General features: G+C 47.9%; 1 protein-coding gene across 1 annotated transcript in view; it reads right to left on the bottom strand.

The window, feature by feature from the left end:
• Window positions 1-10,248: 10,248 nt before the first annotated feature.
• EPAS1 (endothelial PAS domain protein 1) overlaps window positions 10,249-15,462 on the bottom strand; it is a 90,573-nt gene continuing 85,359 nt past the window's right edge. The window contains exons 13-16 of the mRNA XM_011965748.1: window positions 15,118-15,244; window positions 14,816-14,930; window positions 14,303-14,476; window positions 10,249-12,424 (exon numbers count right to left, since the gene is read on the bottom strand). Of these exons, the coding sequence (XP_011821138.1) occupies window positions 12,273-12,424; window positions 14,303-14,476; window positions 14,816-14,930; window positions 15,118-15,244 (568 nt within the window). The 3' untranslated portion in view covers window positions 10,249-12,272. The remainder of the gene's footprint in view (window positions 12,425-14,302; window positions 14,477-14,815; window positions 14,931-15,117; window positions 15,245-15,462) is intronic.

Genomic DNA, 15,462 nt, shown 5'->3' with positions numbered 1-15,462 from the left:
GAGCTTCTGAATAGCTGAACACACGGAGGTTCCTGGAGGGTGGCACTGCTGAAGAGGGCATGGAAGCTCTGTGTTCCTTCTCTCATACCTTGCCCTGTGCATCTCCTTCATTTGGTTGTTCATTCATATCCTTTGTAGTATCCTTTATTGTAAATGGGTAAACATAAGTAAAGTGTTTCCCTGAGTTCTGCGAGATGCTCTAGAAAATTAATAGAGCCCAACAAGGGGTTTACAAGAAGCCCCAATGTATTGCCAGTCCATCAGAAGTATAGGTAGAGTTTATTACTTGTGACTAGCATCTGAAGTCGGAGGCAATACTGTGGGACTGAGCCCTCAACCTGTGGGATCTGATACTGTCTCCAGATAGGTAGTGTCAGAATTGTGTTGAATTATAGGACATCCAGTTGGCGTCTGCTGGAAAATTGGTTGGTTGGTGTGTCAAAAGTTTTGTGTTGAGTGACTGTGAAAGTAAAGAATAGGAGAAACTGACTTTGTTTTTTTCTATCTCATTTAATGCTGAATAGAAGTGACAATAGTTGACATCCTTGTCTTGTTTCTTTCAGGGGAAAGCTTTTAGATTTCACCATTAAGTATGATGTTTGATATAAGTTTTAAAATAAATATTCTTTATAAGATTCAGGAAGTTATTCTCTGTGCTTAGTGTGCTAAGAAATTTTTTAACAAAATAATGCATTTCAAATTTTATCAAATGTATTTTCTACATCTCTTGAGATAGGTTTTTTCTTTATTCTGTTAATATGGTAAATTACATTGATCCAATTGTTCATTATTAAACTAACCATGTATCTGTAATAAACCCAGATTACTTGGAATGCATCGTCCTTTTCATGTACCGCTGGATTTGATTTGATAATAGTTTCTCGAAGATATTTGAATTGAGGCTTGTGAGAGAGATTGGCCTGCAATTTTTTTTCTTATTGTATGTCTGCCAAGCTTTGATGTCACGGATATATTGGCCTCACTAATGAGTTCCAAGTGTTCCCTCTTTTTCTATTCTCTAAATGTATTGGAGACAGAATGATATTCCTCACACGTTTGGGAGAATTTAGTGGTGAAGCCATCTGGATACTGAAGTTTTCTTAGTGAGAAGGTTTTATTTAAAGACTCACTTTTCAAAGTAAATGTAGAACTATTCATGTGCCATCATGCCTGGCTAATTTTTAAATTTCTTTTGTAGAGATAGGGTCTTGCCATGTTGCCCAGGCTAGTCTTGAACTCCTGGGCTCAAGTGATCCTCCCGCCTTGGCCCCACAAAGCGCTGGGATTACAGGCGTGAGCCACATGGCCAACCCTTGTTTTCGATGACCTTGACAGTTTTGAGGAATTCTGATGAGGTTTTTTGGTAGAATGTTCCTCAGTTGGGACTTGTCTGATTCTCTTTCTCGTTATTAGACTGAGATTCCCTAAAAGTTTTTAGGGGGAAGAATCGTAGAGGTAAAATATGGTTTTTATTATATCATGTCAAGGGTACATACCATTTTTTAAAAATTGAGATGGAGTCTTGCTATGTTTCCCAGGCTGGATTTGAACTCCTGGGCTCAAGTGATCCTCCTGCCCCAGCCTGCCAAGTAGCTGGGACTACAGGCGTGTGCCACCATGCCCAGCAAAGGCACATACCATTAACAAGCCCTTCAAAATCTAGATCTCCCTCTGAATACGGGTAAGTATGCTAACAGATCATTCCAGGAAATGACCATATGCCCCTGAGAAAGGAGTTGTGGATCCTATGTTTCTTTAGGGAATCTCAGTCACCACATCCCTCTGGAGATGTGAGCATCTTGCTGTGCTGAGTATAGCTGTGTTTAAAGATGTGTTTTCTTTACAAGGTGATCTCTAGATATGAGCCAACTGTTTCATCTGGTGCTCATCCAAAGAAATCACAGTTGTTCTGATACCGGAGGAAAAGCTGACTGTGCTGGAGAAGTGGGGTGTTGGTTTTCAGCGTGGTCACACCTTCCTTAGGGGTTTTCGAGGGGAATTCTGACTTGGTGGGGTTTTTTTTTTTGCTTTCTTCCTAACTTCAGATGCAATGCCACAGTACCTCCCAAAGAGAAACAGTAGTCCATGAAGGCCATGCAGTCTAAATCTCTATTAAGGAAGAAACACATTTTAAAATCTAAATTCACCATAATTTGCACCATTTTTTCGGCTCACAGTTAAGGGGCAGTGCCAGTTCCCCTCTGGTCATCCTGGGTTGCGTACGGGCCATCTGTCTTTCACGACCAGGCTTTATCTACACAGAGACGTGAGTGAAGTTTTGCAATCCTAGTTTTTCATTACCTTTTCCTGTTATTCTTAGCCCGTTGTGTTCTAAATAGCTTTCTCTGGTGATCAGAGTAAAGAGATTCCTCTGTCATTCCGAGCACGTAAACACTGAAACATTAGGGAAAGGGTGAGGTTTGTTTCCGAGTGTATTTGCGTTCAGCTGGACTCTGTTTTCCTGCACCCATAGGCCTGATCCTATCCTGTGGAGCCACCCAGAAAAGTTCTACACCTTCTGCTTCTCCAGATATTTGCAGGTGGGCTTTTGAGCTCCCCCAAACCTTACTGTCTCCAGTACAAACTTCCTCAGCTTTTCTAGTCAGTGTTTGTAACATAGTTGAGAGTCTCGTCACCATTTTAGTCATCCTTCTTTGAATACATTCCTGTTTATTAAAACCTGGTGCCCAGAGAGGGATATCATATATCAGGGTGGCTTCCTAGCCCACAGTATTGCGGGATTACCCGTTCCTTTTTTCTCAGAATTGTTCTTCTATTAATGCATTTTAGGGTCACATTATTACTATGATTACTTGATAGGCTAGTACTCATTTATTAATAAGATATTTTTCAGAAATTCACGTACTCCATACCAAAGGCACTTCCTTGGCAAAGTATTTCTCTCTGTCTTGGTTTGTTCATCTCCAAATGGCAATAATTATGATACTATGAGCGCTCAGGACTGTTGTGATGAATGAATGAGATACTCTGGTCAAGCTCAGCCTAATAAATAATAAAGTCACTGTGACCGTCTCTACTTTCTGACTGCGAGTACTGCTACCAGTCCACCCCCACCTCTGCTTGTAGAAATAAAAGGAGCAGATTTATGCGAGGGGATGGGTCCACCTGGAGTGACTTGAGGAATACCCAGAAGAGCCCGTCCACCTCCTCCTGTTTAGAAGATGCCTTTTGCTATCCTGCTTTGATGCCTGGAATTTCATCCTTCACCCATGTGAGTCATTATTGGACCCAGGAAGTTAAAGATCTATCAGTCGTATCCTCCCCATCCCCACCCCTGGAGAGCTGCAGATGCCACCCACAGCTGGCTCCTGGAACCTTGAGCAGAGACCGGGTCACACATACCCAGGATCTCCCAAACCCATGCAGGCCAACCCACCCCGGTCTGAGTCATCTTTCCCATCCAGACTTGAGTCTTAGAGCACTGCCCTGGCCTTTAGTGAGGCCACCAAAATGATGTCAGTGTTCATGCTCAGCTGCCCTCGCCTCAACCAGGCTAATGAGGATGGGGAAAACGTTCTTTGTTTTAGGCCAAATGGGTCTTCTCTAACTGCAGCTGTTTTCTTTTTTTGTTCCTACAAGTGCTGGGCCCACCCACATAGTCTAAAGCCAAGATCAGGACAGAGAGGGAGGGAGCTGTCCCCTGGCCACCCTGATACCTGTTGTTGGAAATCAACGAACAAACACAAACCCACTTTGCGTTCCGTGAGTGTGCATGGATGTTGGTCCCTAGGTGCTGCAGGACAAGAGGAGGGCCATTTCGAAAGCTCTGCCCGTGCGTGGGGAGCATGCTGGATCTTCCTTCCAGCTACAGAAGAGGTCAGCCCCCTGCCCCCGCTGGCCTGCTTGCTCGAACCTCTGAGAGACCTCTGGGCAACATGCTATCCCTCCTAATTGTCTGCCCCGGTCACCGCTGCAGACCAAGCCTTCCAGGTCATCAGTCACCACGTGGCCCTTGTTCTGGGGAGTTCTGCACATCAGCTCCTCCTTTACGCCTCCTCAGCCTCCAGACCCTTCCACTGCACTCTCCGGAACTCTTGTCTCCTAGAGTCTCCCCTCCTCTGAAGGGGCCTTCACCGTCTTTCACTGAAGCCTGCCTGTCCTCAAGGTCCCTGCTCCCTGCAACCACTCAGGTTGAGGCTGGTTTCTGTTGCCTACAGGCAGGTGTCAGGCAGGACCAGATGTGGAGGAGTTACTCATTCCTCCTCCTCAGTCCTCAGACTCTTGTTTCTTCCCCCAGTGACTTCAGTCCCCAGCTGCTTTCTCCGTCCACCTTTACTCTCACTAGCGCTGACACCCACCTGGAGCACTCTGACGACATCCTGGCTCCCCAGCTTCCTCAGACTCTTGCCCTCATTTGATTTCAGCCACCTCTGAGATCTCAATATTTGCTTTTATTTAAAAAATGTTTTAAGTTTACGTACATAAAATTCTTTTTCTGATGTACAGGGCTTTGGTTTTTTAGACGTGCATGGATTCTCTTAGCCACCACCACAGACAGTACATGCAACAGTTCCAGTACTCCAGAGAACGCCCTCATCTCTCCTCACCCCTGCCTTCTGGCAAGCAATGAGCTGTTCTCTGTTCCTGCATTTTTGCCTTCTCTAGAATGCCATATATGTGGAATTATGTAGAATGTGCCCTTTTGGTACTGGCCTCTTTTGTTCAACAGAGTAATACCTTTGAGATTCATCCACGCTGTTGTTTGAATCAAGCATGTTAATTTTTATTGCTGAGTAGTAGTCCATTGTGTAGATATATTACAATTTAAAAAAAAAAAATCTACCCCTGCTGCAGGACATTTGGGTGTTTTCAGTTCTTGGTGAGGATGAACATTTGTGTGCAGATTTTGTGTGGACTTAAAATCTTGACTTCTTTAAAATACCTAGAAGTGGTCATTGCTGGGTCCTATGTATGTGAGATCTCAATTGTAAGTTTCCTCTCCTCTGACAACTATGCCCCATCCACATGGTTCCTTTCTCTAACATATCACACTGACCACTGTGACCTCACTAAGACCTCCAATTCACTGAGCCTGCCATTTTTTTCATTGATCATGAACCTATTCATTATTTTCTTTCCTTCTCACACAACTTAGTGATCCATCATAATAGTCATTCTACTGGAAACTTTCCTCACTCCCTTCAACATACCCTCCTGGCTGAACCACGACCTGGTGAACTCAACTACCCACCCATTCAGCCTCCATTAGAGTAGAACAGTGTGGCTAGAAGAAAACGCAACTGTGCCGCAGGCGAGTTCATGACCGTAAATCTCACCTGAGCTTCTGATACTGATCATCGATCGGTCTGACTTTCTAGTGACTATTTCATACTTGTATCTCTTCAAACCTCTGACAGCCTCATATATCACTGAGGAACTAGCGATCAGACTAGAGATTGCTCCTTATCCTCCCACCATCAATTCCACCTGACGGACTAAGGCTTTACTCCCTTCTCTGCCTTCCGCCTTTTAAAACGATGAGCTGTCCATGCTTCTGTCTGAAGCCAGCCCCTCGATGGTGCAGTGGATTCCATCTGTGCCCATCCTGCCTTTTCAATCATTTTCCTTCTGCAATTATCCCCTCTCCTGTCTTCATCAACTTCTCTTTCTGCCATCGCCATATATACATTTCCTAATGTAGCGCATCTTCAAAAATAATGTCCCTCCTGGCCTCCTAAAACCAGTAACTTTACAGTGGAGTAAACCTGACAAACACCTCAGCCAGGTGATCAAGGCGACGAGTCGTGATGGCGGAATGTACCCTTGCTGTGATATGAGGAGGTGATAAGGGCACTGTACCTCTGTGGTCTTCCTTTCCAAAACCCACAACCTCTGTCCAACCAGAAAAACACCAGACAAATCCAAATGGAAGGATGTTCTACAAGATACTTAACTAGCACACCTCAAAATTGTCAAGGCCATCAAAAGCAGGGAAAACCTAAGAGAAACCTAAGGAGACGTGACAAGTAAATGTAATGTGGTATTCTGAATAGGACCCTAGAACAGAAAAAGAAAGATACTAAGTAAAACTAAAAACCGGAATAAAGTACAGGCTTTAGGTCATAAGGTACCAATACTGGTTCATTAATTGTGACATATGCGCCATAGTAATGTTAACAATAGAGAAGGCCAGGCACGGTGGCTCACGCCTATATTCCTACCACTTGGGGAGGCCGAGGCAGGAGGATCACTTGAGCCCAGGAGTTCGAGACCAGCCTGGGCAACATAGGGAAACCCTGTCTCTATTCTAAAATTAAAATAAAATAAAATAACAGAGGACACTGAGTGCAGGGAACTCTTACAATAGTCTCACAGGCTTTCTGTAAACCTAAAACTATTCTAAGATAAAAGTTGATTAAATATGAAACCACACACACTCACAGACACTCTCACACACTCCCCTGACCCATGTCATCTTCTTGCTTCACTCCATTTCCCTGCTTTCCTGCACAGGGAACCTTCCCAAAGGAGTTGTATATTGCCATGGTCTCTATCTCCCCACTCCAGCCAGCTCATTCCTCAGTCAGTCCACTCCAATCTGCTGTCCTTAGCTTTCCACCAAAACTGCTCTTGTTAAGGTTGATGGTGAGCTCCATGTTGGCAAATCTGAGTCCATTTTTTCCCCTTCCCTTACCTTTCAGTCTAGTGTGTGTGTAACCCAGTTCACTATGCCCTCCTTCCCACAGCACCCTTGTCACTTGGCTTTTGGGATACTATACCCCTGGATTTCTTCCTGCTCCTTGGCTGCGCCCGCTCCGTCTGGCTTCTACCAGTGGCCTACGTTCTGTCTCCGGACCTCTGTTCTTCTTGGACTGCACTCTTATCTCATAGGCATATTTCATCCCATCTCGTGGAGTTCAGTACAATTAACCTACTGCACATTCCCAAATTTGTATCTCCAGCTTTAAACCCTATGAGGTAGGGACTGCTGTCACCACCATTCTACGGAACAGCAGACTTAGGCTATCAGATGTTTAAGGGGCTTCCTTGAGGTTACACAGCAGGAAGCAGCAGGGCTGGGATTTGAACCTAGGTCTGTCTGACTCTAGGCCAGTGTTGTGAGTTGCCGGGCTGCCCGGGCACCCCCTCCTTTCCCAGCCCCCGTCCTACCTGCTCCCCAGGGCCTCTTGCATGTCCTGCTCATTCTGGCCTCAGGCCTTTGTCTCCCTGGTCCACTTCTCCTGGAATGACCTCTTTTCCCCCTGCCTGTCTAATCCTCTTCCATCCCAGCTTTGGTGGGAGTTTCTCCACTCTTAAGACCCAGGCCGATCTCTGCTGGCCTCCTCTGGACACTTGCAGGTGCTGGAGTCTACCCTAAAACAACCAAGGGTTCATTTGCATCAATAGTTATCATGCTTTCTGAACCCACGACGGGGCCCTTGGCCCAAGTACAGCTGCACCCACGGGGATGTGGAAGCACGTGATCTAACGCTGGGACTGGCTGGGAAAACTGGGCCATGGGCCTCCATCATCACACACCATCTCAGACAGGGTCTCAGTCATCCAGGCGGGCTTTGTTTGGTTTTACCTACTAACTGGGAAGCTTCTAGAAAGGAGGATCATGAGTGCTGAATAAGTATCATTTTTAAACACTGTGTATATTAGGTGGGCCTGGGGAAGTACTTCAAGATCCTTTTTTCCTGGGTCTTGGGGGGCCAAGGAAAGTTCAGTCCAGTAGTGAAAGAATTAATTTAGACTTCATGGAGGTCACAGAGAGGCCGAGCAGTTCCCACAGGGGTCGCTGAGCTCAAAGGAATGTTTGGAAGAAACGGGGGTGACAGGATCGTTTTTGGAAGAACTGAGAGTGCTGGAGGGAAGTGAGGAGCAGGAGACTGGAAGGAAGAAGTGGGAAGGGCCATGTGGGAGGCCCAGTGCTGGCTGAGACAGTGAGCAGTGACCTCTGGGGCAGAGAACATTGCCCTTTCACTTACGTGAGTTCAGCCCCAATTCCCATGATGCTGGCCGGGGCTCTGGTCCCCGCCCTGCCACTAACTCCCTGTGTGACTGCAGGCAAGTTGCTTTGTTTCCCTGGGCCTCAGTTTCCTCATCTCTAAAATGAGGAGGTTGAAAAAAAAAAGTGATGGGGTTGGGTGACATTGTTTCTCAGCTCCTCTCAGTATCCTGAGTGCACCTGAGATAACACATCCTGTGCTGTCCTACCCTGGGCCACTGCCTCGGGGAAGGAAGAGCCAGGTTAACCTGACCGTTCTTCTACAGGCCTCCTGGTAAAAGTTCTTTTTCACAAAACAGCAGAGAGTCTTTTGTGTGGGATCTAGGAGGGGAAGGATGTTAAGTGGTTGAATCTTGCATATTGTAAAAGAAATGAATCTGCATTTCCTTGATCTCCAGAAAAAACACAGTTCATTCACTCTCCATCCCCAACTGAAAATGGGCATCCATGCCCATGCTGCAGAGTGGGATCAGTTTTGCCCTGCATGATCAGAAGGGGCAGGGTTGGCCCTTCTCTCCCAGGTAGGGCCTTCTGATGTTCCAGCCTTGGGTCAGAGTCCCTCTCCCAGAGAGATTTCTCATCCATAAGCCTGCCAACCAAGACAAGTGCTGAGATGCTGTCGCAGCCCACCAGGGTTTGCTTGCCTGGAGGGGAACATATCTAGCATCAATAGGACCCCCAGCGGCTGAACGATTGCTAATTCTGTGCAGGCCCCTGCCTTGGTCTTTGCACATCTGGCCACACAGGCATGTACCTACTCCTGAGTCAACTACGTTTTGAAAATATAAAATCAGGAGCATTTAAGTCAGTCTTCACTGGATTGCTTGAGGCAAAACGTGAAGCAGTGATGGCTTGTGTGGGTCTTGTGTCTTGTGGTTGGAGGCTGAGCTCCTCTGACCCATCAGGAACAATGGCTTCGTTGTGCTCCTCTCTGGCTTGCTTGCTGGACTTGGAAGCAAGAGGAGCTTTGAGCTGCCCAGCACCCCCAGGGGCAGGAGGGTACAATCATGGCCCAAGGACAGCACTGTGGACCCCATGGGACCCTGCAGGTGTTAGGGGCTGGGATAGCACCTTTCCAGGCCTGAATCCTGAATTTGCCAGTGCTCAGAGGCAACTCTGCTCCTGAAGGATGGGCTGAGATGTGTCATTCACAGAAAACCTTCAGAAAAGAACAGATGTTTTCAGGAAGTCCCAGATGGCAGGCAAAGGCGGGTAGGAACCTGGCAGAGCCTAGAAACTCCAATCTGAAGGTCCAGGCCCCAAGTTTTGGAAGAGAAGAGTAAGCAAAAGAACCAGAAGGAGGTCTAAAGGCTAAAGTAATAAAGACATGAGTTTTCTGTTTAGAAATGAGAACAGGGTCCTGTCATAAAACCAGCCTCCCAGCCATCAGTCTGAGGTGTGAGAGGAGAGACGCACTGGCCAGGAGGGGGTTTAAGTTTTTTTCTCCCAACAACAAGCTGTGATTTGCTAAGTCATCTAACAAGTTCCTCAGTTTCAGCTGTAGAATGGGCGCTCATGGCATTGCTTAGACCTAGGATCCAGTGAGCTAACAAGCTAACATATGAGACTACACTATGTGGACCAAATGCGTAGGCAAAGTACGTGCTGTTGGAGTGGCTGGTTCTAGGATGGACAGTGAGAGTGCAGGCTGCTGCACAGTCTCTCCCCTTGCCCCCATCGCTCCACGGAGACAACGGCCTGCTCACAAGCAGGGCATGATTTGGAAAAGTGAAATCTGAATTGGGGAACACATCATGCTCATGTCCAGTTCTGGGCTTTCACTGTGCTCTGTCTCTGGCTGAGGGGATCTCTGCTCTTCCCAACCACGGTCTACCTGGGAAGACCCTACTCAAGCCCAGCCACCTCCAAATTGAAGTACTAATGCCCAGGCTGCCCCTTTCCCTTCGGGACCTCTATCCCAAAGTGCGGTATGTGAATATACAGAGCAGCGTGGCTCTCAGACGACTTCATGTAATTTTCTGAAAGCAGGGACCGTGACTTCTTTCCTTTGGTTCCCCATAGGATACAAAAAATGGCTCTGAGGCAGATAGAAAAATACTTGCAGAAATAAGGAAGATACAATATGAATTTTCAGACTTAGTCAACTGCCGAGTATTTAACAACAGTCTTTCCTTCACCAGTCTTATCAGCTCACTTCAGTAGTCTCATAAAGGTCTGTGCTAATGTTTAATTTCTATAAACTACTTAATGAATATTTCACTTTACATTGGCATAACCCATGATAAATCCACAGGAAATAAGAGCCACCAGCAGTGGTAGGATCAGAATACTTTAATAAGATACCAGTGTCAAAATACATTTCCTTATAAAGTTAAGCTCCCATACAGTTATAATGTTGTCAGTAGGAATTCGACAATATAATAATGTTCATGAAATCGTTACGTTGACAGGTAGGGTTAATATGAAGCTTGGAATATTTTTCAGTGTTTTAGTAAAACTGCAAGGGTAAAATGCCCTTAATGCCAGGGCAACACACACAGGAAATCAAATACCAGCATTTACATGTCAGTAACCCTTCAAGTTCTGCCACCCTGTGTGGGGTAACGCTCTGCAGCTAAAATATGATTTAGACAACACCATGACTAAGGAATTTCTCATATAACTTAAATTTCTTTTGAAAGCTACTTTTTGTTTCTGGCAATAAGTCCATCCGGGCTTACTAAATAGTTGGCCTAATGTGCTTTGTGTGGGTTTTTAGAAACTTCTTCGTTGTACCCATTACAGAAAAGTTCCATGTAATTGGTATTGAAAAACCAGAGGTGTCGTCCCTCTTACCCAGTGAGTTGCAATGTGCTCTGGGAACGCTATTTTCAGTGCTTCCTACCTATACCTGTCACTGCCCGACCCAGAGACCTCAGCCAGGGCCTGCAGCTCGGGGCCATCCCTGGAGGCCTTGCAGGGCCATCTGGCTGCCAGCTCAGGGGGGCTGCAAGGCTGGTCTGGACCAGCTGCTCTCCCGCTGTGCAGCCTCCTCCTCAGTCCAGCTCCACGGGGCTCCAAGGTCGTGAGCTTGGAGGACGTGGACCGGGTCACTATACCATTTCTGACCCCTCATTTGCATGAATTCCCATCTAAACCATCTCATGGTAGTTCTGGAAATGTCTAAATGTGCCGTGTGAAAGACCATCCGAGTCACATAGCTCAGTGCACTTGAAGGGCTAGCAACAAAACCTTAAGAAAAGTTAGAGCACTTCCCCGCCCCACCCCCCGACCCCACAACGTGCCATCAGACCCTCTTGGCAGCAATAATAATACATACATACATAGTACATAGAGAACATGAGGGGATAGCGCGCAGTGCTCCCACTGAATGACTCCACTGCTCGGATTGTCACACCTATGGCATATCACAGATGGCAAAAAGCCGACAGAGGGAGGCCTTCCACAGTGTCCGTACAGGCCGTGGGAGCACTGGACAAGTCTGCAGTGTCCACAACACCAAGAAAAATTAACAGCTTTGAAAAGATCTTAAAGTGATTTTGTGAGCAGGATTCCATTTCCGTTTCTAAGGTTTTAGATATTACGAAGTACCCATATATATGATAAACACTTAACCCAGATATAAATTTTCTCTTTTAAAAAAACTCAGTTATGTTTTTGAATAATAATAAAAAATCCACCGAATGCGGGGGAAAAACACCAGTTTAGGAAAAGCCACGCTGTGCAACCTTCACAGATAACCACATACGTTGGAGTTGACCCTTCACATTTCTTTTTTTCCAAAATCAGAGCAGAGTCAGCTTAAACCAAAAAAACCTGAAATTTACAATATGGTGATTAGTTTTAAAAAAGAAAGGAGAAGGGCGCTCTGCGAGGGAGAAGCCACAAGCTGGGAAAGCAACATCATTTTTGTTTCTCTTTGGCAACAACAGTAACGAGGAATCTTTTTAGTAAAATGAAGCTAACGCTCTCCCTACAGGAGAACAGACATGCACCAAACTTGTTAGTGTGGACAGTTGTGTGTGAGAAGAAGAGAAAGGGAGAGAAACCTATAGATAATATAAATTAGAAGTAATTGAAGGTGGGGAGGAAAAAAAATCTTACAAAACTTAAGAACATTTCAGAACAGGTAAAACAATTGTGTACTTTAAAAATAGGGATAATAAAGTGAGCATCTCAGAAAAAGGCCACTGCGTGGTGACCTGGGCAAGTCTGCCAGGTAAGTCCATCTTGTAAATAGTGTGCTGGTGTTAGAAATACCTAGTTACAAAAACAGATGGAGAGAGTGAAGCTGGTGGGACGGTGTCGGCAGAGGTGCTGCCCAGGTGGAAGGCCTGGCTCAGGTGGCCTGGTCCAGGGCTCTGAGGAGGTCCCCTCCTTGCAGGAGCGTGGAGCTTCCCAGCACGGGCACGTTCACCTCACAGTCATATCTGGTCAGTTCAGGCAGCAGGTAGGACTCAAACGAGGGCCCGAGCAGCCGGCTTGCCATGCCTGAAAGAAGGGTTGGTACCATAACTTAAAGGCCTAAATCAAACATCTGGAAAAGTGACTGGGCGATACCAATAGGGCAGCCCTAATTTCACTCTGCTCCTTCAGTGGTGTCTCCCCCATGGTCTGCTGCATGCCTGGGGAACGTGTCTGCCTTCAGACCCATTGCCTCAGGTGGGGTGCTGAGAGCCAAGAAAGAGGACAGCGCGAGGTGCGGGCTGCAGCACAGGGAGGTGGAGGCTTCAGCAAGAGCCTGGGGTTGCTGACCCCATGCCTGCTGGCAGCAGGGAGGAAAGGCCGAGAGGGAGTTCTGAACCACCTGGCATCTATGCTCACACACACAGAACATGCAGAACACACACACACACACGCACACACAGCCTGCCTCAAGATTCAAGGGTCTGAAAATCCAGTTTCCAGTCAACACCCTCAGCAGTCCTTTCTTCTTGCCTCTGTGCTATTCTGCTGAGGAGGCAGACCAGTGAGTGGCAGAGGGGACATTCCCAGTACGCACACAGGCCCCATCCCAGGGAGGAAAGGCTTAGGTGGCAGCAGAGAGCCTGGAAGCCCTGCGTTCTGCCCCTCCGACGTGAGATGCCCACCTTCCTTCCCTTGCCCTATCTGCAGAGCCTCGTTCCTCGTTCTGCAGGAGGCCATTCCCTCCTGCACCTCCTAGCCCAGGTCCTTGCTGGGGTCCATGCCTGCCTCCCCAACTTGACTGCTCCTGTGGACAGTATTAATGGATACCTGCTCACCATCCCTTGCTAACTTCTCTTATTCATGGTCAGAAGAGAGTTTAATATGATTCAATTCTTTTGAAAAGAATATGATTTCCTCTTGATTTCAATATTCAAGGTAACTTGTGGGCTTCATAACAGGAAGAATAGTGCTGGCTACCTCTTACTGCACATAAACGTATACTAGTCACTGAACTCAACAGCAGAGCCAGAATTTAAGCCAGGGCTGTCTGGCGGTTCTACAGCCTGGACTCTGTAGAGAACTTTCCCCAAACTCTACTGCTGAGGAAATTGCCTTTTAGGACAGGGGCCTGGTATGTTTTTCCGTAAACCACGAATTATTTTCATGCCAAACAGAAACCTCATGAAGACATCTATGTTTCACAAGATACTATCAAGACGAAGGTGGCCCAGGGTTGAAGGCAGGCATCGGTGCCTGCAGTTGAACCAATTCCAGTGGGGTGGGCCTACCAGAGCTTTCCAGGCTGCTCTCCCTGCAGCAAGTTTCGGCATGCTCTCAGCACCTGCCCGAACTCAGAGTGACACCCCAGTGTGCCCAAGGGACTTTAAAAAAACACATCCACATGAAGAACTGAGGAAGTGGGAAGGCTCTGGGATTCTCAGGGTGGAAAGAGCCCTGGATGGCACCTGATCATGGGAGGATTCCCTCTGAAGCCCCAGGGAAGGAGCACGCCCTTCTCCACGCAGCAAGCTCGTCCCTGCATAGACCAGAGATCCTCTGCCCAGACCCCTTCCCAACTCTCTGAACTTTCTCTTCAACAGGCCCTCACCACTGTGGCTGCCTGCTCTTTCTTCTGAAAGTGCTCTTGTCAGTCAACAGTGGGACAGTGTTCTAGGGGTGGCCAACCCAGTGTTCAGCCCTCTGTGGGCAGCAAGTAGTGGTCTGCATTCTTCCTTCAGTATTCTAGCCTGAGTTTTTTAGTTGTGTCTCAGACCCACCCCCTGGGGGGCCTGGTCACTGATGTCACAAGGAACTTGTGAGGAGGTTCCCTAAATCCAAGGAGACCTGAGCCCTGGACATGTGACTTCAAGTCAAGCACTTCCCTGTGCCTGGCACTGTGCAGACGCTGGAAAAAAAAATAGAGGTGGGCTTCCCCCGGCATTGGATCCTGAGTACACCCACCTGACACCTTGTGGGCTGACGACAGGCTGTAGTCCTGGTACTGTGTGGCATAGCACTGTGCGGGGAACCTGCTCTTGCTGTTCTCCCCGGGACTGACGGCAGATGGAGGCTGTGGCAGCGGCAGATGTCTCAGGGGATGGCCCAGGCCCCTCACAGGATTTTGGGTGAACTTACCTGAAAGACCAAAGTCAGAGGGTGACGGTAGCACTGGCCTGAGGCAGGGGAGAGGCCAGGAAGCCCTAGCATCCCTTTCCTTTATAAAAGGTGCTCAGAGTCACCAGAACTACAGCCAGCCTTCAGGACCCTCTGATGGCATCATCTAAGTCAGAGTGGAAATGGAAAAGTTGGGTGTGTGGCACTGGGGGAGGGACAGAGGATATCACCCCATTCTAACAAGGCTCAGAGAGGCAGGTACGGTCTGTGGTGAGTGAATGGAAGAACCAGGATAGGCTCCTGAGCCCCAGTCCTTCCAGCAGAACCCCCAGGAGGCCTAGGCCTGTGGCCGCTGCTCACCATTGGGGACATTTGCGCTCAGTGGCTTGTCCGGCATCAAAGGGCAGCTCCCACCCCTGAGGTTCTTCATCCGTTTCCACATCAAATGTGAAGTGCTGCCACCAGGTGGGTCCCCCTGGGAGTAAGAAGGGCAGATGGAAAGGGGAAAGGGCCAGAAAACCAGGTCCCCAGACTGGGTGGGTTGGGTGGGCCTGGAACAGGGCTGTCACTGGCTTGAAAGGGCCACATCCCCACCCCTCTCAGCAGCCCTGGGTTCCCTAAGGTCTATGGACAGGCCCCTGTGGCCAGTCGGGATGGCTCACCCCACTCAGGTCCTGGAAGGCTTGCTCTTCATACTCCAGCTGTCGCTTCAGCTTCAGCTTGTTGGAGAGGGCTACCATGGCCGGGCTCAGCACGTCTGGGCCTCGAGCCCCAAAACCCTTTGCAGACCTGCCAAGCCCGAAAGAGCAGGCTATGAGGGAGCCTGAAGCCTCATGCCACCCAGTGCCCTCTCATCTTAGGGGCCCTTCCAGGCCCAATGCTTATGCCTGTGATGACTCAAAGACCCAAAAGACACAGTCTCAGAGGCAGGCTGTGTACCCGCAGGCCAAGCCCGAGCTCTGCCTCCTTCCTCAGCTGTAAGATGCTGAAGGGCTCAAGCCTCCTGG

The sequence above is a fragment of the Mandrillus leucophaeus genome, unplaced genomic scaffold (genome assembly GCF_000951045.1).
Source record: "Mandrillus leucophaeus isolate KB7577 unplaced genomic scaffold, Mleu.le_1.0 Scaffold736, whole genome shotgun sequence".
Taxonomy (NCBI): domain Eukaryota; kingdom Metazoa; phylum Chordata; class Mammalia; order Primates; family Cercopithecidae; genus Mandrillus; species Mandrillus leucophaeus.
Note: the sequence above shows the minus strand (reverse complement) of the source record. Positions and strands in the feature narration are given on the sequence as shown.